We start from the raw sequence: 27,342 nt of genomic DNA on the forward strand, positions 1-27,342 counted from the left end.
TGGCGTCTGATTCAGTCAATGACTTTGATGGAACTAAATGAAAACGTGATAAATTAATATCCGATATTTACAGGCTCCCGCTAGACGGCGTACTCGAGCGTTGCGATCGCGAATGGTTTGCATTACTTAGCTTTAGATAAATATATATGTTAGCTAAATAAATAATAAATTAATTGGTACTAATGAAATTTTTATATTATCTAAATTAATTAAAATAAGGTCAATAAAATTTTTGCAGCATTAAATCGATTAGAATTTACAAAAACTTCAAAAAGCTTATCACTAGTTTTTTTTTTTTTAAATTGGTTTAAAAATGAAATAAAAATTGGTTTAATAATTTACATCCTGACATTTCAGTGTTTTCGGTGAGCTTTTGTAGTCCTTATTTAGTGAGAATGGCCCTTAAATTCGGAGATGTGTGACTGGTGAAACATATTTCCCGCGAAACATTCACCAATCAGACTCTCTTTTGCATATCGGAATCCTCAGCAAGAACAGCACTTTAAATAAATGTTACTTCTTTGAATATCTTTGAGCAGCAAGCATGTTTGAAAGTTGTCAAAAAGCTTGCTGCCTCTTTTCTTCATATCAATTAATCAATCTACAAATCAAAACAAAACATTCCTCGTGTGCTCGTGCTTTAAAAAATTTGTCTAAGGTAGGTAAATTTGCAATCTTTTCTTAAATATATGTGTTTGTAACTATTAGAAATAATGAAAAAATGAAAAGTTTTTTATTCTTTTTTATCTAGTACTCATTTTTTAAAACATTTATTGAAAGTTTTTGTTGGGTATTATTTTTTTAATATTTTATTACCTCTTAAGATTAATTAAAGTATATAAAAATCATTGATCATGTTATTCTCTATTTACATGTAATTAAATTTTAGGATGACAGAAATGGACGTTGATGACCGTTACATTTTGGTTCAGTTTAAAAATGAAGCCGGTGAAATTACTGGTACACCACTTGATCTTCCACTTAGTACCGATGTCAAGAAACTCTCTTTAATCTGTAATTCTCTCCTTCAGAAGGTATGTGGCATAATTTGTATATTATCGGTGTAGGTATATTTATTTCTTTATAGTTTTATATTGAATTGTGAAAAGTTCTTCAAAGACGTCAATGTCTTTGAAAATTTTTTGACACATTTGTATTCTAACTTCAGTATTTATTATTTCATTATTATAGTATCTATTGATATCAGTTTTTTTCATTATTAAGGCTGAGTTTGGGGATATTTCCATATCGTGATCTGTCTCACCAACTACAATCGCCAAGATGCCGAACAGATTTTAAACCTGCAAATTTAAAAAAAAAAATATGTAGATGTTTGCCCAGTCATGGCTACGAGTTATACCTTTTGAGTTGATCCTTTCTGTGAAGTTTTTTTAGGCCACTGCCCGGAAGTTTACAAGACTTGACGATTATTCTGACACATATCATGTTACCAAAACCTCCCCATCAACTTAAAGGGTATAACTCATGGCCACATCAAGCGAACCTCTTTGTGTTTAAAATTAGTTTTCTACATGTTTGAAATTAATCTACAGGTTTAAAATTGATTTGTCGATTGTAGTTGGCATGACAGATCACAATACGGTAATATTTCTATTTTTTAGATCCCATATTCTACTTGAGCCAAGTAGTATTTATAATGTTTTGAAATATAATAAAAAATTTTCTACTTTTTAATAAACAAAGTGTGAAGATTATACTGCAGGAACGAGAATAAGGCTAACACAACGAGAAATGGGGTGTTTAAATAATGACATATATAGACACTTGATTATTGTGGTTAATGAAGCAGTAAGGAAGAGGAAAACAGTGATTGTTTGTGTAGGGATGAAAGAGAGCTACACAAATAAAGACATAATACACAAGCTCTATACGATTTAATTACCCCATTAAAATTGCACATATTAAAATTACGCTAATTTAATGACCAGATTCATGAGTTCAGGTTAAATATTAATCAATGTTCACTTAAAAGTAATTTGATATTTTTTCAAAAATTTAATTAATATACAATAGTTAATTTTTTACTGAAATTATATAGAGTCATTAATTTTCTGCTAAAACAAAAATTAGAGCATTTTATATTTTTGAACTATTTAGTTCCAAAAATTTTACTTATCATATGCAGATAATAAGTAAAATGTATACTTACTTTCCCAACAAGTGAATTTTTAGCTATATTGAAATGAAATAATAAATTAATTTTGTTAATTTTGCCTTATTAAATTCATGTTTGATGGAAATTGTAATGTTGAAATAAAGGTATTATAATAGATATAAAAGATAAAAATGATAAAATTTGACATGTTGTTTTCTATGAATTTCAAAATATTAATGTATTTTTAAAAATGTATGTTTGTGTTCAAATTAAATTATGTTATAATTTCAGTGTTAGGAACTCAATTCAAGTTAATTGTTTTATTTATATAGTTTTTAAAGCAAACTTCACCACTTTATGTTTTAGTTTTGTAATGAAAGCTTTTTTCATTTTTCCCTGCTTTCTTTCATTATATGTTTTAATTCCTACTGAAGATGCAAAATGTTGATGTATATGCTTTAAACTGATTTCTGCTCTTATGTTATTTTAGCTTCTTAATGATACTACTTTTTGAAGAATAAAAATTGTAATTAGTTTTTAAATACAATCAACATTTTTTAAAATCATTAATAATCTACTTTTAACTTTTAGGAAGAGTCTTCTCCATTTTTGTTTTTTATAAATGATGTCCAAATTAAAGATTCCCTGCAAAGTTGTCATGATAACAAAGTATTTGAAACTGAGAAAACTTTAGAAATTACTTATGCTGAACAGTCTGTGTTTAAAGTTCGTCCGGTGACACGCTGTACTAGTTCAATACCAGGGCATGCTGAAGCTGTTATCTCTGCATCATTTAGTCCTGATGGCAGGTAGAATGCATCATAAACTTATGAATATATTATCACTTCAAATTTTTAAGTTGTTATAACATTTATAAACTGACATTTATTACAGTGAAAAACTCATATTTAAGTAATGGCTCCTGAAACTGCTTTTCTTATTAAATCTTCTAATCATAAAATTAAAAAAAAAAAATATTTATGATATATGATTTGTTTTGAATCTAATTTTCAACAGCCGAAAATCTTTTTTTTTCATTATATTTAGTTTTTGTTAAAATAACTTTCTCTAAATTTTTGCTAGTTGATGAGATTTTAGCGAGTTGATATATAATTGTTATTAAAGCAGTTAAAAGTTCATTGTATTTAAAATCACTGACCTAATTAAAATAAAAATAAATAAGTTGGACTTTATTAGTTTTGTTTCCTTATCCTCTATAACCTCAAGATTAACTTGTAATATTAAAACTGAATGGCAGTGCTATTGCAAAACTTCATAATAAAACTCAGTGATGATTTCTCAGCATTTTTAATGGTGTTTTTTACTATGTATCCACCTTTTATTATGTTTGTTAATTTTTTTAAAAACTCAGTTGGTTGTTTTTTACGAAATAATTTATTTTCTTTCTTAATATTTGAATGCTCATAATATTTGTTTATTTTAGATATTTAGCTAGTGGATCGGGAGATACAACAGTTAGACTATGGGATGTGAATACAGAAACTCCACAATACACTTGTAAAGGTGAATAAAGTTTTTAGTTATGTATACTTTCAAATGACGGGAAAAAATATATATACATCAACTAGCATTCTAAAATATATTATTACTTCTAAGCGTATATGCATAATATTCACATGGGGTTCGTAAAAAGCTTGAAATTATCATGGAGAATTTTATAATATTACTCATATATTTAAAAAAAAAAGGAATCAAAGTTGTATCCTCAAAAATGTAATGGACAACAAGAAATTTTATAAAAATATTTATTAAAATACTTCCGAGTTACTTATTTTAATTACATGAAAAGAAAACCGAGTATAAAGTCAATAATTAGTTTTATATTGTTGAAAAACTTCTAAATTTTAAGAAATAAGTGCTGCAATGTGTAATAATCAATGCTGAGTTTTAAAAGAATTAGTCATTTTTGAGCAAATTTTGTTAAGTTGATAATGATAGATGAAGTTAATTTCAATATTCATTAAATTTCTTACAGAAAGTTTTGAAAGTGAGAATTTGTTTTAATGATTTTTGAGAAAATTTTTTCAAAATTGCTTGATGATAGAGTTGAAATTATTTTCAATAGTCATTAAATTTCTTTCAGAAATTTTGATATTGAGAATTCGTGTTTGCGGAAAATTTTTCATTTTATCGAAATCTGCTTTCGCATGTTTTTTACTTTGATTTTATTGCTCATCAAGCGTAGAGCTTAAGAAAATTTAGCCCCTGATCCACAGATTTGTAACTATACCTTGTTTTGATATGATTAATTATGAAAATATGATTAATACTGTAAATGAAAAATTACAATACAAAGAAAGTGTTATGTTTGAAAGTGTAATTTGATGATATATGCTATATTTTGACAATAAAATTGATGAAAACAGAACTGAAAATCAGAAAACCAAAATAACATACCATTCTTTTACATCAATTGCTGGTTCAGGTGGCTCCTGATAGTTATTTTATGGTAGTCTGAGTCAAATTTTAGTGATCTCGAACCAACACATTACTGTTGATTTTGAGTTTTGTTCATTTTTATTAAATCCAGTACCGTCACTTTAAATACTAATCTTTAGAGCGTTTTTAAGAAAACAAAATATTAAAATAACTAAAGTGAGTTAAAGATTAAGCCTGTTGTCGGAAAGTAATGAAATATTCCCATTCTAATGTATTTACAATCATTGCACTTATTACAATCAAGTGTTGCAATTTATTTACAGCTCACAAGCATTGGGTTTTGTGTATAGCTTGGTCACCCGATGGCATGAAATTGGCTTCTGGATGTAAAAATTGCCAGGTAAGTAAAATAGTATTTTTTAAAAGGGAAATTCGCTTGTTTAAGGTATTTCATTATAAACTTTTGAGATAAATAAATTTATTTATTATTTTCTGCAACAAAATTTATTTATTAGTATTTAGAGAGTTTTCCTATTTTCAATTAAGCACTTCTATCACTAGTGAGAATACTATCTGTATATTAATGTTTCATATTTATTGGAACTCATATTATATAGATATTCTAATTAAATTTGTATGCTTTTAGATGTCCAATATTACTAAAAAATATCAATATCATTATTCAGAAATAAGATAATCATTGCCATTTCTTTCATTATCAATTCCTTTTTGATTATTTTCACACAATAAATGATTGTTAATTTAAGATGATTAATATTTTAAGCAATTTTGTTACCAAGTTACCAACTTTTATCTAATTTTTTTAAAAAAAATAACATGACATTAATTTAATTTCCATACCTCAGAATTCATAAATCTTATTTTCAGGTCTGTATTTGGGATCCTAAAACTGGTAAACAAATGGGCAGAACATTAATGGGACATAAAGGCTGGATATCTCATATTTCTTGGGAACCTCTTCATAGGCAAGACAATTTTCTTTACTCTCTGTAATGTAATTTTAATTACATGTAATTAGATTGCTTTATTTAAATTATTAATTAAATAATTCTATATTGAAATAGTTCAGAGAACTATTAAATAGTGAAATAGTTCTATTTTATGCTTAGCAGTACAATTTGTGAGTATTTGTAATCTTTTTGTTATTTACAATTGATTCAATCAATGAATTTAAGCCATTGGTGGACCCCCAAAACTCTGATTTGTAAACATGTTAGCTAATTTCTAATTTTTGTCATTCACATTACCTAGGTATTGAAAATTCAATAATATTATCAATATTATATGTACAAATAAAGTAAAAGACTTGAAACTCATTGATGTATACTGTCTTGTTATTCAAAATTGTATTTTAAATGTTCAATTTATGCACCGTGTTGTAGTAAGACCTGATTCTTACTTGATTTATTCCTATTATATCAAAATATTTTAATTCAAGTTTTTATTTTTAATTAAAAGAAATATATATATATTGTATTGAGGGAAAAATAATATTTTTAATGACTCTAGTTTTAAATTATGAGCAATAATCTTCATATTTGCTTATAACTATGTGAATTTTTTATAATTAACTTTTGTTTAAGACCAAGCTAAAGATTATCCTGTTTACATGTATATTTTGTAATACATGTGTTTTTGGATGCGAGTATATCCTTAAAATTGTTATAGTTTCTTTATTTACTTTGTGGAAAGCAGAACATCAAAACATAGTTTTTTTTTTAATGTTTTGAAATCAATTTTCAGTGTGGGCCTCTTTTCTCTGGAAATCTGGGAAAACTACAATGTGAAAATTCTTGGAGTATTATCCATATAATGATGACACGCCACTTTAACATGCATTCCAATAATTTACTAGGCATTAAAATTCAATGAATCATCCCAAAAATAAAATGAAGAGTTTTTCTGTGTGTGCATCTCTCTATAACGCCAGAACTGTTTGCACTAGCTAGCGACCTGAAATTTGGACAGTAGTGAAAGGGCAGGGTGCGTAGCATTTTTAAAAAGTGCTTATGTTCGATTTTCGTTTTTTAAAAGCCCTTAAAGGTGCTTTTTTCATTGCATGTTTTTAAAAAGTGCTTAATTTCCTTTTTTTCAAAATAAGATTTTTTCTTTACTGTGTTGATTTTCGCTTCGAATTATGCAAAAAGAAGCAGTTCGCATTGTTCTATTCAACGTTTTCATAATTAATTCAGCCCTAATCTATTTCGGCTTATTGTCACTCCGTAGCGTATGAAAACGCTATTCGTTTTACGTGATTCAAAATTTCATGGTTTTTGACAATTGTCAAAAATGCCAATTTTATCAAAAACAATTATTTTTGACATGACAGTTAAAACAAGATAAAACCGTCAATTGTCAAAAACTTTTCAACCTTGCCTAATTATGATATATTTTAAATATTTTTTGAGTGCTTGAAAAGGGCTTAAAAGGTGCTTATTTTTTGTTGAATAATTTGGCTATGCACCCTGAAGGGGCAATTCATGAGAGATGTGAAGAAAAATGAGTTTTTCATTTGTTTTAAACTAGCCATTGGTAAAAGATTAAACTGCTGACAATTTTTTCCCCTTTGTATATTGTAAAGATTGCAAACTCTTCATGAAATCAAAAAAATTTAGTAAATAAGGACTTTTGTTTTTTATAGTCCACATTTAGGTGAAATAAGAATAACAATTTTAATTATACTAAGAATTTCAATAGCTATGTTCAAAGTAACTAACTTGAATGTTTAATTTTTATATGATATTAATTTTAAATTATTAGGTTAGGAATGATTGTGAAGATAAAATTTTCTGTTTTTAAATTTTCTGTTTTTAGAAATGCAGCATGTCGACGTCTAGCAAGTGCTTCTAAGGATTGTACTGTAAGAATATGGGACATAATCACGGGTCAAACGTTACACACACTGTGCTCACATACAGCTCAAGTAACATGTGTGATATGGGGAGGATCTGGATTAATTTATACTTCTTCTCAAGATCGTTCTATAAAAGTTTTTAGGGCTGATGATGTAAGAATATTCATTATATTATGTACAGTTGTGTGTCTTAAAATTATTGTGCCTCCTTAGAGTTAATATTTAGATTAATTACTTACATTTAGTCTTTAATTTAACAGTCTAATTTTAGTCAAGTTTATATAGATATTATCAGATCCATAATATGGTTGATAAAAAATTTTATTATTATGAAATTGTTTCTTTATTTTACTGGACAAAAATCTTTTCTCATGAAAAATTTCTTTTTATACTTTAACTATAACTCCTTACCTCTATAATTCATTATGATACTGATTTTCTTGAAATATATTGTAACTGTAATGAAATTTTGAAAAAAAGCATATCTGAAATTTTTTGTGTGTGATGCACTGAATTTTCAATTAACATATAATTTTTCAGAATCTTTATTAGGCCTAAGAAAAAGTTACATTTTATTCAATATTTACTTCCTCCCTGATTTTAAAAGGTTTATTTAAATAAATATATTTTCTAAAAGTATTTTAAGTCAGTTTTTGCTAAAAATATGCACAGGATGCAACGGGGAAGCTGCAAAAAGTTACATTTTCAAATTGTTCTAGGGAGTACTTTTGGTGAACAACATCAGAATTTCCTTGTTGACAGTGAAATGTTATTGTATATTGTATTTTTATCTAGTGGAAATTCAACAAATATATCTGGAAAATGGTAAGGAACAGTTAGGTGTAAAAAATGTTGGGAAAAGTGAGGCTTTAGAATCTGCATATTGCTATATGGTCTGAGCACTTCAACTACATTAAGGTTGTTATGCCTCTGGAAATTGAAAATATATCACAAAAGAATTGAATATATGTTGCATACGCCATGCAGCGCCACCTGTAGTTGAGCAGACTCCCTCTACATTCACTCACTGAACGGCTACGGGGAACGACCTCATTAAGATGTTCCAGCTCTAATTATTTTCTATTGTCATTTAAGTGTTTTTTGTCATAATAAAAGCTTTAAAACGCAACCCTTGACTGCTTTGAAGCTTCATCGGCACTCCCCGTCCGTAACATGGGGGCTCGGCCAAACCTGCTCAATTAAGCTAAAGTCAACAGCAGCATAAAAAGAAACAAGAATCCTCCTACAGCTACACCGGCAAAACGAAACTGCCGCCATTGATCATCAACAGCAAAAAACCGCCGTTCCTGCAAATCAACACTGTTGAAAAAATATTTGGAATCATCACGCAAAGGATAAAATTAACGGATTTAGTTTCAATTTCAAGAAATGCAGGTAGGAGCAACTTTATTATTAAACATGTATAAAAATACGAGAAAAGAAGATCTACTACAGATCGCATTTGAATTAGGAATAACTGTACCGGAAAACGCTACGTTAATTACTCTAAAACGCTTAATTGAATCAAGTGATGTATTCAAAGAGAACGTAGATTTCGTTAAAAATCTAGTTGCATCAACCGTCGAAGAACGAAAAGCCCGCGAAGATAACGAAAGTGCTAAGATAGAATTAGAAAAAATTCAACTCGCACAGCTAGAACGCCAAATCGAATTAACAAACCTTCGAAACACTCTTAGTGCCAACCTGAACTCATCTAGAAATTCAGACGTAAGTGAAGATGGTCCCGATATCGAAAGTATTATTAGAAGCGTCCGAACACTTAGCATGCCTGTGTCGACAAGACCAGAGAACTACAGTTTATTTTTTCAATCTCTTGAACGTTCGTTTACCACAAAAAGAGTACAGGATGAAATAAAATCTGAAATATTGATAAATATTTTAGGCGAAAAGGCAAATCACGTTTTATTACACATTTCAGAAAATGATCTCCGAGATTATGAAAAAGTCAAAAATGCCGTTTTGAAACAATTTCAGCCAACACCACACGAATGTTTAATGAATTTTCGAAAATCTCAACGCCTGCCTGATGAATCGCACACACAGTTTGCTTCACGATTAACAACATCCTTCGAGTATTATTGCGAAATACGCAAAGCAACTGACTTTAAAACATTATCCCAGTTAATTATCGCCGATAAACTCTATTCAATATTAGATTATGAAACTCAATCGCATATTGCCATAATTCAAGGTGAAGAATGGTTAAAACCTCCAGAACTTGCTCAAAAATGTGATATTTTCTTTACGGCAAAACGAAAGTCGCTAAGTGAAACAAAAAATAAAGAACAATACTTTAACCACGGACAAAATTTCAGAAGAAATCAGCAGAGTCCAAAACACTACCGTCAACAACCGTTCGACAACAAGCAAAAAAATAACTCATTTCAAAGCTTTAATCGTAATTCATATGAGAGAAATTCTACAGAATACCAATCACGAAATAATCCGCGCGAAAACTTTCCCAGAAACGAAACTAATTCAAATCGTAGATTTAACTCAAATCGAGACCATAGAGTTGATCGAGACCCTGTTTGCAAAGTCGAAGCTAAAATATTTAATGAATCTAAGCATGAATTACAATATGAAAAAATTTTCGTTAATGATAAACTAGTCATTCAATCGTTAGTTGATTCGGGAGCCAATATTATTTGCGTACGAGAACACTTAATTCCCCCCAAAACAAAAAGTGTCGGAACTGTTCAATTAACTTGTGCTTTCGGAAATGAAGTACAAGCTGAACTTTCAAAAGTAAAATTATCGCTTCCAAGTTTTCGTGAAAATCCTATAACAGTAACGGCAGCCGTTTGTAAAAATCTTTATTGTGATTTAATAATTCCCCCAAATATTTTGGATGATTTAAATGAAGCAAAAAAAGAATATGTTCGAATTTCAAAAGAAAATATGATTTCTCCTTATTCTAAAACTAAATTCCCTTTGCATAAAAACGAACAACAAAATACTTCTAAATTAAGCTCTATGTCTAAAAAAGAAAATCAAATTACTTCTTTCATTTCAGAAAACGATAATTTTTCTCCCCCACTTTCTAAAAATAGATCTGACAAGGGTGTAATACAGTCGCGTAAGTTAGACGAAGGTCAGTCATTCTTTGAGATTGAGAACAATAATGAACCAATCCCTTTTCAAACTGAAACCGAAAATTTGTTATGCGAATGCAAAAGTACTTCTACTCAAAATTTATTTGAAAAACAAATAAATGAGTTTGATTCAATGACGTCTGCGCGTAATAGGAAAGCGGAAACTGCCAAATCACGTGATCAGAGTGCTTGTTCCGATGTAAATAAACAAACCGAAACCGATATATTTTCGTCAGCCGAAACAGAAACAAACTATTTTAATTCTTCAAATCCGGAAAATAAAGAGATTAAAAATGCGTTTATTGAAAATACGGATTCTTGTTTATCTAATATAAATATAGTTAACACCGATGTTGATTTATCTCATTTAAAATCCGATACGCGTGCCGAAATTGAACAACTTATTAAATCTTATAGACCAAATAAAATTAGGAACACAAATTATGAAATGCAAATTTTTCTTCAAGATGAAATGCCAGTTCATCAACGTCTGCGCCGCCTATCTATTTTCGAGAAATTAGAAGTTAATAAGCAAATTAAAGAAATGTTAAACAAAGGTATAATTAGAGAAAGCACTTCAGATTATTCTGCTCCAATCATAGAGTTGAAATACTGGGTAGAGAGAGTAGAATAACCCCCGACCCGTGGACAAGATAAAGTCACGTGACTGTAGCCCAAACTTGCCGTTCACTGAGACCGCTTCGATTCCCGTCCATTCGTTTAGCATTGCGATCGTCTGATGCAATTAACTGTCTGTCTTTTTAATTCAGAAATAAGAATGGTACAAAAGTCCTGAGCATTTTGCTGCACGGAGAAGTTTTCTAGGGACTGTCCGATAACTTTTTACAAGAAAGGGCGACATTTTTTTTCACTTTTTCTATTTTAAAATTGATTTTAAAATTTTTCCGATACTCAGTCATGCTCTGATAATCATATTTTATTTGCTTTAATAATCAATTACGCTCGTTTTTGCTCACTTTTTTTGCATTTAACATAAGTTTTTATTGTTTCTTAAACTTTAAACTTATAATGTTTCAGTATATTTCAATATATATTCTATTTTTAGCTGAAATAGCTGCAAAGCTTTGTTAGCTTCCTTGGCGAGATACTTTAGCGCCAAGGAACAGTTGAGTAAACTTTCGGTTTTGTTTTAGTTCTCTTTAAATGTCGATATCATTTCTGTATATTCTGAAGATTTTGTATATCTTTACCTCTTGATTACTAAAACCCAATATTTATCTTGTTCTAAAATGTTTCCTTTAAATATATATATTTAAATAAAAAATATGGTACATAAGAAGTTGTGTTTTTTGAATTACATAGGAATGCTTAAAAACCAAATTATTTGTATATTCTTATATGTTTGATGAATAATTAAATTCTATGAAATATTTTTAGTATTTAAATATAAAATAGTGTATAGTAGTTTTAGTGTTAATTTTTAATAAAATTATATAATTCTGTTACTATACATAAAATGAATACAAATTATGTACTATTTAGAAAATAAATTCAGGTATATTTAATACAATCATTAAGTACTTGTTTATCTTCTTTTTATTTAAAAATAGTTGCTTTATTGGAAATACTTTATTTTACTAGTATATTAAAGCGTAGAATTAGTTTGATTTAGTGCAACAAATTTAGAAAACATAACATAGAAGTGGATAAGTTGTATAGGAGTAAATTAGTGCAGTAAATTAGCGCATGTTATGCATTGGTATGGAATAAACTGCTCAGACGGCCAAGGCTAACAGCTGGCTGTGGTGCAAAGATTTAGAATCGTGAACCTTTCTTGTAAAATTTCAACTGTTTTTACCTTTATCTAGATTGTATATATTTAATTTGCAGCTGGCTAAAAGATATAGTTTTAAATGCACTTACTATTTTTAAGAAAATTACATTTTTTATGGATGGGCATTGTAATTTTCTTAATGTCCATAAAATGATTATGGTTCTTTTATTTGTAAAGTAAAATATTTTTAACTGCTACTTTTTAAGATACTGGTTTTCTGCATAAAAATTATTAAATATACATTGACCTATAATAGTTGCATAAATTTACCTCATAAAAAGTTGCATAAATTGCAATTTCTATCACAAATAAAAGTAAGATATTTTAATAAGTTCGTCATTAGTTTCAATCTACATTTAGTACAAAGTAAAAATTCTAATTGCTTTCTCTTTTATTTAAGTATTTTTTGTTATAATTTCGAAAGCTTTTCTACTAGTCTCTTTGTGTGTACAATTTAAACTTCCTAGTAATTTATGGAATTAGATTGTACATGAAATACAAAGTAAAATTTCTAATTAAACTCTTTTATTATTTTCTTTGATTAGTTTAATGCTTTTAATCTTATATTTTTCTCTATTCGGAGCTGAAAACTTTTATATTAGAATAAATATTTTATTTCATATTTAGACAAATTGTTGAGTATTAAGTTAAAATGCAACAGCAGTTTATTTTTGAAAATATCTATTTTAAGTGTCAGGAAAAAAAGAAGTCAAAATTCTAAATTAATAATGTAAATAATCTTTATTGTATAAATAATTTAATGTATTCAATATATAAATAAAATTCTAAACGTAATTAAATTTAATCAAAAATATGTTTTCTAACTAATCTGTTCTACTAAAAACGGGTTTTATTTTCCCCGAAGCTATTTTTCCCGAAATTTGATATTACCTCTCGAGCAGTCTCTTGGTGAGCATAAATAAAAATGATAAAAGTGTTGCAACATTAACGTTATTTCTAAGCATCGAACTTTTTTCAGACAATCTGTTTAATTTTACAATTTGTTTTATCTAACAGTGATAAAACTTTTAAAACGTAAAGATTAAATTAATTTTTTAAACGAACTTGTGTTTCATTAAAAAAGAAGGGCAACATTTTCAAATTCACATTTTAAGCCCTGGTAGATTTAAAAAAAATCCTGATTTTTGTATCGAAGTTATTATTTTTTTAAAAAAAAAATAACAATAGTTATTACAATGTATATCAGTAATTTTTTTTTTTTAAAAATAGGTCTTTGCAATAAAAACATTTAAAAAAAAAAATTTCTGAATATAGTAATAAATATAAGTGATGCAGAATATCGTTTTTTATTTTTATATAATGAATAAATTTTAAGGAATAGTGTTAAGGGTACAGACGAGAACTACTGAATTTTTTTAAATAAAGGCAGTACTTTAATTAAAAATTATTTGTTAAGAGAAAAAAAACTCCTCATGTTTTAAAAACCCATTTAATAATATTAAAGAAATATGATTAACGAAAATATTTTTTTTCTCTCTTTCAAATGCTCCGATTATTTGCGCATCGGTAATATCGAAATAAAGCTGTTTAAAAACTTGTCTTTCAAATGCTCCGATTATTTGCGCATCGGTAATATCGAAATTAAGCTGTTTAAAAACTTAGTGCGCCAACATTTGTGATACTGCGCCAAGTATTGCACTCTTTCCATCACGTGATTGTAACTCTTTGCTTGCTATCTGTGGCGTGTCTTTTCGGAAGGAATAAAGCGGACTTGGTTCCTCTACCTACTATATCAACTCTATGGCTCCAATAGTCTTATGTAAAAAACAAGATGGCTCAACTCGCATTGCGATTGATTATCGATGTAAAACATGTTAAGAAGTTAATTAAAGAAAGATTTCCACTCCCAATTATGGATGACATTTTCGATAGACTACAAGGTGCTTCAGTCTTTACAAATCTGGACTTACGAAATGCGTTTCACCACGTAGACATTCATCCTCAAAGCCGCAAATACACTTCGTTTGTGACACCAGATGGACAATTTGAATTCAACAAAGTTCCTTTCGGCCTTTCCAATTCACCAGCAGTATTTCAACGATTTATACAGATTGTTTTTCGAGAACTCTTAGAAGACGGGACATTGATCTTATATTTGGACGATGTGATTGTTCCATCAGATGATGAGTCCGAAGGTCTTCAAAAACTCCAGAAAGTTTTCAAAGTAGCTTCCGACTAGCTATACTTGAATTTAATTTCAAAAAATGCAATTTCCTGCAAAGAAAAATTACCTTTCTTGGACATATTTTAGAAAATGGTACGATTAGTCCCTCAGCAGAAAAGACAAAAGCTGTTTTAAATTTTCCAAAGCTCCAAACTGCTAAAGATGTTCAATCATTCCTAGGCCTAACAGGATATTTTAGAAAATTTATTAAAGATTATGCAATTATTGCACGACCACTAAGTGATCTTCTTAGAGACAAAGTTCCATTTCATTTTGGCCCAGAACAGCAACAAGCTTTCCAAACGCTGAAACAAGCCTTATCAACTGAACCTGTGCTACACCTTTTCAAGCAGGGCTCACCTTTACAGCTTCATTGCGATGCATCGTCAAAAGGAGTTGGCGAAATTTTGTTCATGCAATCTGATTTAGATGACAGCCTACATCCCATTCATTATATGAGCCACAAGACATCCCCACGAGAAGAAAAATATTCATCATACGAATTAGAAGTTTTAGCTATAGTGCAAGCACTTAAAAAATTTCGTCATTACCTCGTAGGCACCAAGTTCAAAATTTTCACAGATTGCCAAGCTTTCCAAAAGACTATGTCAAAAAAAGAACTGCCACCTAAAATTGCTAGATGGGCAATGTTACTAGAAGATTTCGACTATGAAATAATACACAGACCTGGAAAACAGATGAAGCATGTCGACGCTCTTAGCCGATATCCTGTCATGACAATCCAAGTTGACGAAACAACCCAGAAAATCTGCCATGCCCAAGCCAAAGATGAATACACACAAGGCATAAGACAACTAATCGAACACTCTCCAACTACAGACTACAAGTACAAAAACAACATCCTATACAGAGTAGTAAACAATCAAGAACTCTTAGTCATACCTCAAGATATGCAAAAACAAATAGTTCAACTACAACACAACAAAGGCCATTTTGGTATCAACAAGACAGAAGACATGGTTAAACAACAATTTTGGTTCCCAAATATAAGAAAGACTGTTGAAAACGTAATTTCCAATTGCATTCCATGTATACTTTCATCACGTAAAGTAGGAAAACAAGAAGGTTTCTTGCATCCCATTCCAAAAGGAGACATTCCTCTAGATACATACCACATAAACTTTCTTGGTCCTTTACCCAGTACAAAAAAGAATTACAAATACATTTACACCGTCTTAGATGCTTTCACCAAATTCTTAAGGATTTATCCAGTCAAGTCAACATCAGCTAAAGATGCCTTGGATAAACTACAATTGCAACAAATTACTTTTGGAAATCCAAGAAGAATCATCTCAGATAAAGGATCCGCATTCACCTCAATAGAATTCAAGAAGTACTGTGAAGACGAACAAATTGATCATGTCACAATCACCACAGGTCAGCCACGTGGGAATGGACAGGAGGAAAAATTTCATGCTACGATAATCTCAGTCATCACCAAGTTATCCCTTGACAACCCCAGCAAATGGTTCAAGCATGTACCAGCAGTCCAACGTGTAATCAACAGCACTGTTTCTTCAACAACAAAGTTTACACCCTTCGAGCTCTTAACAGGAGTTAAGATGAGAAATAAAGAAGACCTGCACATCAAGAAAATCCTCGAGGAAGAACACATGCATATTTTACTTGAAAATCAACAACAAATGCGAAAAGAAGCAAAATACTTGAAATGCAAGAAAAAACCAAGCACAATTATAATACTAGACGAAAGACAGCAACGAAGTATAAGCTCCACGACAGAGTTGCCATCAAACGAACCCAATTTGGGACAGGTTTGAAACTTCGACCAAAATTTTTCGGTCCATACACAGTAACAAAAATTAGACCCAACGATAGATATGATGTTCACAAGATCGGTATAGGAGAAGGACCAACTGTCACATCCACATCAGCAGACTTAATGAAACTGTGGGAAGATCCATAAACTTTTTCCTTTTTTTTTCATATGAACTATGAACTTTTCAATTGTGCAAGAACTCTTACACTGACTTTCGATTTTTTTAAAAATTTTTAGTGCAAGAACTTTTACACAGACTCTCAAATTTTTTTAAAAAATTTATTATTTTCATTTTGAATTTTATTACATAAATCAAATATTAATTGAACATATTTAACTGAATATTAATAACAAATTTCTATTTTAATCATCGAAATATTCATATTGATCATATTTTTCAGAAGTGAGATAAAAAAATTTTGTAGATTTATATATTTGAAAATATCTTTTTATTACTTATTTTCTGCTAGTTTTATAGGTTAAAGAGAAATTCATTTGCTTAATAATTTTGAAAAGTGCATTTTTACTTTATCAATTATATATTATATTAAAATTGAATATATAAAATTGAATAATTAGTTTAGATTTAAATTTTCATTAATTTACTGTTTTATATTTCAATTCAATTGTCAAAATATTTCTGTCGTCAATATTTTCTTTTTATTGTGATGTTTAATATTAACCTTTAAAGCAATTAATCGGAGACCGACTAAGTCAGGATGACAGAGTGTTGCATACGCCATGCAGCGCCACCTGTAGTTGAGCAGACTCCCTCTACATTCACTCACTGAACGGCTACGGGGAGCGACCTCATTAAGATGTTCCAGCTCTAATTATTTTCTATTGTCATTTAAGTGTTTTTTGTCATAATAAAAGCTTTAAAACGCAACCCTTGACTGCTTTGAAGCTTCATCGACACTCCCCGTCCGTAACATATATTATCTGCAAAACCAGGAAAAAATATTAAGAATTATAAAAGCAAAAATGTATTACAATTTTTTTCTTTCTTTAAAAAAAATGAACCCATTGTAATAAAAAATTCTCCATTGAAATGTTTATTTTTTATAATTTTTTTACTTGAATAAAAAATTCGAATAAGCATTACAGCTAAATTAATTTTTGTAACCAGTTTTAAGCTTTTTTTTTCTTTCCATTTTCTCAATTTTATCTATTCAGAGTATTTTTTTTTTTTTTAATTTAAAGAGTATATAAAAGCTATTTAAAATGAAATAAATATTTATATAAATGTTTATTCAAAATTATGATTTAAGAATATAACAAACAAATTAATAACATTTTTCCATCTAATGGCAATCATAAGCGGAAAAGATTGCGGTCAATTTAAATTAATAGCTATTAGTACTATGAAGTTTTTAATTTTATTTTATTGTTATTTAAAATCCCTTGAATACCCTGTGTCTTAAATATTTTAAGGTTATTTGAAGTAGCATGAAATTAATATTATTTTGTAAAATTTTCAGGGCTCTTTTCATTTTTATGTTGGTAGCTGTATAAGCATGTTCTCTCTGTACTATAATTTTCTTGCATCACTAATTGATTCAAAGCGGACTTGATTGTTTTCACCCGTTAAAATCATTTGGTGTAGGAGCTCAAAGAATGTTATGTTTAATATGGTGCTATATAAATAAAGGTTCTATATTTCTCTAGTTGGTTATTACATATAAATAATTGCGTCTGTTTATATTTTAGGGTGTTTTGTGCCGTACCCTTGAAGGCCATGGCCATTGGGTTAACATAATAGCTTTAAACACTGACTATGTTATGAGAACTGGACCTTATGATCCAAGTAAAGCAGATATTGTTTATAGAGAAATTACTGAAACATGTAAGTTTATCATTTTTATAAAAATATCTTTTAATTTTATTGCAATATTAAATTTTTATACCCTATTTTTTTATTCCTTTCTTTTTATAGCAGAAACTTTATCAAAGCTTGCTAATGAGAGGTACAAGAATGTTACTGTAAGTATTTATTTAACAGTCTCTCAATTTTCATACGAATTATTACTTAGATGTGTTTTTTAGGATTTTCCCTTTGTATCATTATGCAACTTTTTAAATTTAACTATTTTCTTTTAAATTCATAATTGTAAAGTTTTAAGAATGTTTTTTCTTCTTTTTTTTAAAACAAACAAAAATATTTAGTGTTATTTTAACTTTTATCTATTATTAAGGTGTAGAGCAATGGGGCCATCTATGAAAAGTTAGGTAATTCAATCATCAGTTGGGGGAAATTATAAAAGCACTCCCCCAGTTCTTCTATTACAGCACAAAAGTGGAAAAAAAATCCTGAAGCTCATTATCTTCGTCAAGTTTTCCCTGTCTGGTATCTCAATTTCACTACATTAACAGTAATGTGCACAGACTTCGGGTTAACAGTACTCCTTGCATGCCCCTTAAGAGGGCAGGTCAAAGTTAAGCTCAGCTTTTCACAAGATTGAAAAGATTGGTTGATGTTCATGAGATTTAAAATTACACTTCACCACTTGATTAAAGAACCAAAAGTGATTCAAATGTATTTAAGAATCAGAGTTCAGAGATCGTGATTTAACAAAATCCAATATTTTTATTGTTATCCTTGCTATTTTAAAAGTAAACATCACGATTAGTATTTCTGCAATTTATAAGTGAAAAAAAATTCATTGTGATTTACGTTATTTAAAAATTACATATCACAATTTGTATTTATGTTATTTAAAAACAAAACTAAACGTTTCACATTCACATAATTTAAAATTGCACATCTCGTTTCATATTTATGCAACTTAAAATGCACACATTTCGATTTATAATCATGCTCTTTATAAATTACACATTATAATTAGCTTTAATGCGATTTTAAAAAATCGCACTTGGCTATTCAGATTATTTTGATTTGAAAATTATTCATTGTGATTTGTATTCATGCAATTGCACATCATTTAATTTAAAGACTAAACGTCATGATGCAAATTATTGATTCAAAAATCACTCATCGCGATGTGATTAAAATCTAATATCTCGATTCTCATTCTTGCTATTTTGAAATTGGACATCATGTTATGTATTTCGGTGAATTAAAAATTACATATCATGATTAGTATTCATTCGATTTTAAAGCCAAACATCGCAATTCACTTGATTTATTTCAAAGAGTTGGTAATAATTTTTTCTATAAATAAAAACCTAATAAGAGTTTTGTAACTGTCTGTATCTAAAAGGAATGTATTAATTTCATTTCATTAATGAGCATTTTAATTGCAATTTTCTAAACTCAGAAACTGACTACATTCACAGAATATGTAAGACTTTTGATGCCTACATAGACTTTTTTTTCCTACTAAAATTTCAGATGTGCTTTCAAAAAGCCACAATTACTTCTAAAATAAATGGATTGTTCATAGTTTTTTAATAAAATATCTTCACCTTCTTAAGATTTCTCTTTCTAGTTTTTTATACTGCTTGTAAAAGCAATTTTTACATCATGTGTATATTCATATATTGTGCAGGTTTAGTCAGGAAAAGATAGTCCACTGGCCAGGAATTTTGAGATAAAGAATCACTAGGCACCCTTGTTATTCTTTTTATAGAGACATGAGAAATGACTTATGAAATTGATTTTTTTTTTTCAGTTATAATTTTTAAAAATATTCTAACTGCTTCTATATTTAATCTATTTCCAAAGCTCAACTTTCAAACACACTTTGAAATAAAATATATTTAAAGTAATATGTTCAAAGAATTTGAATGAAGCATAAAATATGTAATGAATATGAATCTACATCTTTAATACAAAGTTTCTTTTTAATTTTTTAAAGGTTGGGAAAGAGAAAAAGAAAACGTTTTTCTTTATTTAAAATTAAAATATATTTAGTTTGTAAAAATATTCACCATTTTTTTAATCTGTTCTAAAATGATAACAGTCGAAAGATTGATCTTTGATATTTTCTTGAAAATCTTTTGTCATATTCTGTTCTATATTTTCTTTAATTACATGTGCTTTTTATTTATTATTTTAGAAAGACCAACCAGAACTTTTAGTTTCTGGTTCAGATGACTTTACGTTATATTTATGGAAGCCTGAAACAGACAAGAAACCTCTTGCGAGAATGACAGGGCATAAAAACTTAATAAATGATGTCAAATTTTCTCCAGATATGAGGTTGATAGCAAGTGCCTCATTTGACAAATCTATCAAAATATGGAATAAAACAGGAAAGTAAGATTTTCATATGTTTAATTTATTATTTTTTTTTTTGTTATGGCTTCAGTGGTTTCATTTATGAACCGTAACATGTCAATGCCGAAAATTATAGAGGAGTTTCGAAGGTAAGTCTGCAGCATGGGGTGCGAGTAGCGAAATAATGGACCATGATATTTATGGAGGTAAAATTATAATCAAAGTTTGGATATACTTAAAAACATTTTTATTTCCTCTTTTATTTAAATTTAAAGGAGAAAATTACAATGTTGCTTTTCCTTGATCCAGATGTTTTTTCAGTCCAAATTAAAATCCTTATTGATTGCTCAAGTATAATTCTTTGTTTTGTCTATAAATAAATAGAATAATTATGAATGTGAATATTTATAATTATTATTTTCAGAAGAGGAGAATTCATATTTTAAATAGGGACCCGCTTTTTATTAAAAAGGTGCCCGGAAATATGAAAAGGTGCCTGAAATATCCTTGGTTGTCAGTTCACTGCCTTAACTACTGCTTAGCGGAATCATTGCTCTTGATTTCAAATGTCTATCTAAGCTGTAAAAGATTTTTCAATTTACTCCCATTTTTTTTAAAAATTTCTATTTTTTAAGGTAACCATACATGTAATACTGATACAATCATCACATTTTTGACGAATTTGTAATTTTATTTTCTACCTTTTCAGGTTCCTTGCTACTCTGCATGGTCATGTTCAATATGTATATCAAATTGCTTGGTCTGCAGACAGTAGACTGCTTGTAAGTTCTAGTGCTGATTCTACTTTGAAATTGTGGGATATGAAGACGTACAAAATTATGATTGATTTACCTGGGCATGCTGATGAGGTGAGTAGTTAAAGAATATATGTTTGGAAACCATTATATTTATTTAATCATAAAGAAAAAGTAATTATTTTCTAAATGTGGAGAAAACTTTATATAATTACTTTATATACTCATAGATGTACTTGATTTATTTGGTAGTATACTAATTTATATAGTGTTTAAACATTTTAAACAAGATGCATTGCAGTGAGAAAAATAATGATTTTTACCATTTAATATGATAACAGGGGGCGTGGCGTTTTTAAAAAGTGCTTAGTTTCAATTTTCGTTTTTTAAAAGCCCTTGTAGGTGCTTCTTTCATTGGGTGTTTTTAAAAAGTGCTTAATTTTTCCTTTTTTAAAATAAGATATTTCCTTTGCCATGTTGATTTCCACTATGAATTATGCAGAAAGACACTGTTCACATTGTTAAATTAACCATTTTCATACTTAATTCAACCCCAATCTATTTCGACGCATCGTCAGTCCGTAGTGTATGAAAATGCCATTTGATTTACATGATTCGGAAGTTTTGACATGACGGTTAAAACCAGATAAAGTCTTTTTTTTAATAATTTAGCTATGCACTCTGGATAAAGTTAATTAATACATAATAACTTCGCAGAAATTTCAACGACTCTAAAACCTGAAGCTGTCAAAAAATTAAATTTTTGAAGAAAAAAAAACCTATCACATTTTAAACTGGGAAATACTGCTAACTACACAAATAAATAACTTTTCATCTTGTAACTTACTGTAACAATAAGTAAGCAGCGAGATTCAAGGTAAATAAATCTCATAGTTTTGCAATTATATTTCTTGTAAAAATTCTACCTCAACATAGTTGAATTTTCCTAGATTTATTCAAATCAGATTATATATTTGTTCAAAATACTTTTGAATGTAACCATATATGCAGTTCAACAATATAATTTAATAAGATGGTAATACAATACAGAGCCTTTATCAGGAATCCAGAAAAAAATTGGCTCGCATTTTTGAACTAGAACAATTATGGAAATTTCAGTTATATATGAAGTTAAGTAGAGGGAAAGGTATGGGGCTTTGATTTCCGAGGGGGAAATGCATTACATATGCTAAAAAAATACATGGCTATGTTTTAATATTTAAACTAAACTAAACTCAGTGGCGCGACAGCCCATAGAGGGCCAAGGCCTACTGTGCCCATCTCAGTTTTCTTGGGCTCTGGGGTGCAGGAGCAGACGTTCCAGGTAGGTGGTCAGCCAAACGCGGAACCCCTAGTGTTTAGCTCCCAAGCATGCTTGGTACTCATTTATCGACCCACTGAAGGGATGAAAGGCTGTTAATATTTAAACACAAAGTAAAAAAAGTGAAGTGGAAATACAATTTTTTAATTGAAATATGAGAACAGCTAAAATATGGCAATTTTTAATCAATAATTAAGTAGAAATATACTTAATTTTGCAGTACATAAATTTTTATCTGGTTCCTAGAAAATCGAGTAAAACTTTGCTCACTTCTCCCGCCATTTTGGACTAGAACGTCTGAGTCATCATTGAAGCTTAGTAGGTGGAAAGATGGGGGGATTCTTTTTCTTCCCCTTAAATCAAATGTGAAGGAGCCACAGATTTAGATAAAATGAAATAACTCAAAATCTCGATTGAAAAACTTTTAGTTTTAACTCTTTCAACGCTATCTAATTTTGACAAAATTTGTCCAAAAATCACCAAATATATTAGTTTTATTTTATAAAATATTTTAGGTAATTTTTTTTTATTTTTAAAGTAGAACTTTAGTTCTTTGTTTCCATAGCTTCTCGATAGTCTAACTGATCCATACTGATTTCCAGTTCTAACTAAACCACAATTTAACAAGACACGCTGAAGACTTCTGCTTAAAATCCCGTTATGCCACCTATAATTGCTATTATACGTAGCGACGAGTTAGCAGATTAAATGCTAAGAAACAAAGCTTTCTGCCCGATAGAAAAATCAATCGCTGTCAGTCCTAATCTCGATGTCTGAAAGTGAAATGCAATCAATACTAAGATCGCATGGAAATATTTACTTCTCCTGAAATCAGTCTCTGTCAGATTGATTGCAAGGTAGAATCGAGAAATTATTTTTATTTTTTGTTATGTATTTTTTTATTTTACTTTCGAAAATGAAATCAGTATCTTGTAAGCAAAATCAAATGAAACGAATCATTTAATTCTTTGCCTTGATTTACGAAGGGGAAATATAAGCAAACAAAAGGTGGTTGGGAAATTATAAGAAAAATACATTGGTATACTGTGTAAATATAATAAAGTTAAAATATAAATTTTTAAATAGAATACTAAAACAGCTTAAATATGGCTATATTTTAAGCCAATATTAAAGTAGGTATATAGTTAAGCTGCATTGAATCATTTCTTAGTGATCCTAAAAACTGTGAAGTTCTGACATCCTGTATAGTGATGGTCCCAAGCATTTACAATATTTGGTTCTCAACTGTAATTTGTTTTAAAAACTAAGTTTTTTTATGTAAGTTAGTTTATGTTCTTGATCACTAGTAAGATCATGGCTGCATGACTGATTCTGTTAATAATTTATATTATATATTGTGTTTTCAAACATTTTATAGTTCTTATGCAAAATGTTCTGTTCTTAAATTTTATGCATATGTTTTATAAAACATGTTTGTTAAACCTTGGACTAGTAAAATTCTGCTTCTTACAAAATGTATTATCCAGTTTTATTTTTTTGTGTCTCAAAATTTCATGGATTACTGAACAATAAAGGCTATATTTATCATAGCAGAAGTGCAGTTTGGAATTTCAGGGAAATTACTTCTGAAATTGAGTACTCAATTTCAATATAAAAATGTCATTAAAAAATCTATAAGTCACTAGCTTTCTAAAAAATGAACAATAATTTATTTATTAATGAGCGTCTGGCCTTTTTCTATCTAAGAATTAAATGTTTGTTAAGACACATGTCTTGTAATTTATAATATGTAATGTATTTTATTTAGATCTATGCAGTTGATTGGAGCCCTGATGGTCAGAGGGTTGTTAGTGGAGGAAAAGACAAAGTAATAAAAATGTAAGCAACTACAACTTTATATTTTAAAATATTTGGAATTTTTCCCAATTGATATGAGTTAAATAATAGCCACTAAAATATTTTCTCAAAATTTTGTGAAAAGTCACTATTTTTTTCTCTTGTTTACAAGGAATTGTTAGTGTTATTTATTGGATGTATCAGAGAGTAATATAATAATAATATTATATAGTAATATAACATACAACCTAGTGCATTGGAATTTGTTTAAAAATATACATATGTATATACTTTAGATCTATTTTAAAACACTGAATTTTTTTTGCTAAAAAAAAAGATTTCTTTGAAAGAAAATGTGTTAGGTATATTAGCTTATGCACACGATATATATACAGTGAAACCAGATAAGAACACCTATATGTAGTGACCTCTTCTATTAACAACCAATTTTGGGAGACACAGAATTTTTTCTGTAGACTTTGTGTTCAAGAAAGCCTTTAAGAGAGACCATCAAAACCTCTCCCAGCGACTGGGTAAAGATCTGTACCAAATGCGGAACTGGTCTAATAAGGAATTCACGAAAAAATATTAAAAAAGCAAACAAGTAGGTTAAAATGTATTAAAAATATTTGTGTGAGGTTTTTATCTAGTCTCTTTTTGACAAACCCTGTAAGAGATCCACAACCTCATGTTGCAGTAAGAGTGAATTAAAGTCAGTGCCATTAATGATTTATTTTTAGAGTTGAAAGTTAAATAAGAAAAAAAGTTATTTTATAAAAAACTAAGCTAACCTTTTCTCATTTTAGCATCGAACAATTAAACAAACCTCTTCTCATTTTTTAAAGATAACTAATTTTCACGATTAAAGATTGAATGCATTAAGAAACATTATTGTTCATTTATTTCAAATAGTTCTATCATTCATAATTGATAAATTTGTTTTTACTTTTTATTATATCAGAAGGGATAATTTTTATTGAAGCTAAATTTTATCTGCCAATCTGGTTTTTACGACGCCAACAAAAGTGGAATTTCTGAACCAAAGAAATAACAATGACTAAAATTAAAATAGTTTGCGAAGAATCAGGATTACCACAGGCGACTAAAATGCAACTATTTTTGCCTGAAAAAGCAACTATTTTCAGAGAAAGGAGACTATTGGGAGACTTTTCTGTACTCCTAGCAATGTTTTTTTTTTTAAAGCATAAATTGGGTGGAAAATCTGCATCCCCAAGATAGTTTCTGGACATACTGAACTTTTTTTTTCTTAAAAAATAAAAAAATGGTAAAAATTTTGAATTGCAAATATGAGTCTTCACTTTTTAACTTGTTCAATCTGCACAGATTCTAATGTAAGTCTATTTCATTTCTCGACCGCCTTTTCAAAAGCAACTAATTTGTTCATTTTTTTCTGTGGGGCAACCCTGCAGGATAGACTTTTGAAGTCAATGAAGGTAACCCCTAAGAATGACCAACCTCCATTAATGACCATTATACTGTGGAACAGAGCTCCACCTTTTTAATTTTTTGCAACCTTATAGTATGTATAATATGTTTTGAAATGCAAATTATGTAAGTAGTTTGAAGATTCACATGTGTTGTGTATTACACAATTCTAATTCAAAAAATTCTATTAACTTGCAATATTTTTGTTTTAATTATATTGATTTATTTTTCATTTTCTAAAATTTTTCTCTTTAAATTGGTCTCAAAAATCAGAAATAAAATGTAGCCTTTTATTAGGAAATTGCATCTAATTTTAAAAATAAATTAAATAATTTCTTTCTTTTTAGATGGAGAAAATGATAGGTGTCACAGAAATGTAGCAAGCAATGTATTGTTTTGTAAATAAATTATTTTTTGCATTTTAAATTAAATTTGTATCTCTGTATTTAAAGTATATGACTTGACTCTGAACACTATCAATAAACCATTTAACTAATTTATAGAAACACATATACATAGATTAATCAATTATTTTAATCCTTTCATGTTATCTAACTCGAAAAATAGTAATAGAAAGGTTTTTTTAATAGGAGCTTTTATTTTTTGCCTAGTGAAATAAATATTGTGGAAAAATTCACCAAAACTCTTATCTGAACTGTTAATGGTTGTCTATCGCTGCTAAATTAAAGAATTTATCTTTAATTTGAGCAACTCATTAACCCCAAAAATACTAGAATAGATATAATTACATTACAAAACATTTTAACTCTTATTATTTTTAATGTCGAGAATATAATTTTTTAGAATAAGAAAGTAGTTTCTAATAATATGAGGCAGACCTTGTGTAATATTTGTAAATATAAATTATAATTATTTCTCTGCTTTGATGTAAAGTAATTACTATATTAATTTCCGTTATTTGCCCAATTTTTATTTGTTTTTTTTCTAAGAAAAATGTAAAATTAACCTAGTTAACTGTATGCTTCATTCAATATGACTAACACTTGTATGAGTTGCAATTTCAACATCATTTTTCACCCATTTCCTACATTTTGATTTTAAAAAATATATTTCTAATGAATTATGCAAAGTACCATGAAATATAAAAATGTAGATGTTTAAATATAATTTGTGAGTCAAGAAATTTATTACAGAAGAAAATAGTAATCTGGGATTTGGGGAACACTTATAAGAAAAAGTTATTTTTGTAAAAATAAAATAATAACCTTGTGAGTAAAAGAAACAAATTAATATTTTTTAAAATTATACTATTTTCATTAATAAGTGAGCATTGGATATTAAAACCTGTGATGTCCAAAAAAAAAAAAGACTAAACAGAAAAATATGGTCTAAGAAACCTCTTTTGCTGATTTTGAACATTTTAATTATAATTAGAACCAGGATGTTCTTAAAAAAGGCCCTTAAAAATGAAAAAAAAAAAAGCTTTGTAAAATGTTTTTATAGTCTTATAAAACTTGTTATATATCAACTTAACTTTTTTTTAGCATAACTTTTTTTTTAAAAAAAAAAAAGAATTGTTTTTTTTAAATTGTAACTT

General features: G+C 28.6%; 1 protein-coding gene across 3 annotated transcripts; it reads left to right on the plus strand.

Annotated features, from left to right (window-relative positions):
• Window positions 1–515: 515 nt before the first annotated feature.
• Nle (notchless protein homolog 1) lies at window positions 516–26,210 on the plus strand. 3 transcript variants are annotated; one of them, XM_087151701.1, is made up of 13 exons: window positions 516–658; window positions 890–1,034; window positions 2,708–2,925; window positions 3,561–3,640; window positions 4,840–4,916; window positions 5,405–5,502; window positions 7,352–7,544; window positions 17,996–18,131; window positions 18,222–18,268; window positions 20,305–20,504; window positions 21,175–21,334; window positions 24,310–24,380; window positions 26,132–26,210. In XM_087151701.1, the coding sequence occupies exons 2-13, from the start codon at window positions 891–893 to the stop codon at window positions 26,142–26,144; spliced, it is 1,437 nt and encodes a 478-aa protein (XP_087007827.1). In that variant the 5' UTR covers window positions 516–658; window position 890; the 3' UTR covers window positions 26,145–26,210. The 3 variants fall into 3 exon arrangements, with proteins under 3 accessions (XP_087007827.1, XP_087007828.1, XP_087007829.1); XM_087151702.1 differs by having other exon boundaries at window positions 600–662; XM_087151703.1 differs by having other exon boundaries at window positions 652–728.
• Window positions 26,211–27,342: the final 1,132 nt, after the last annotated feature.

The sequence above is a fragment of the Parasteatoda tepidariorum genome, chromosome 9 (genome assembly GCF_982258835.1).
Source record: "Parasteatoda tepidariorum strain Cologne lab strain chromosome 9, Ptep-v5.0, whole genome shotgun sequence".
Taxonomy (NCBI): Eukaryota; Metazoa; Arthropoda; class Arachnida; order Araneae; family Theridiidae; genus Parasteatoda; species Parasteatoda tepidariorum.

Bases quoted from the DNA above. Each gene is read 5' to 3' on its own strand.
- Nle (XM_087151701.1), top strand. From the start codon at position 891: ATGACAGAAATGGACGTTGATGACCGTTACATTTTGGTTCAGTTTAAA. The intron at 1,035-2,707 runs GTATGTGGCATA...TTTAACTTTTAG, and splicing joins GTAATTCTCTCCTTCAGAAG to GAAGAGTCTTCTCCATTTTT. The intron at 7,545-17,995 runs GTAAGAATATTC...TTTATATTTTAG, and splicing joins AAGTTTTTAGGGCTGATGAT to GGTGTTTTGTGCCGTACCCT.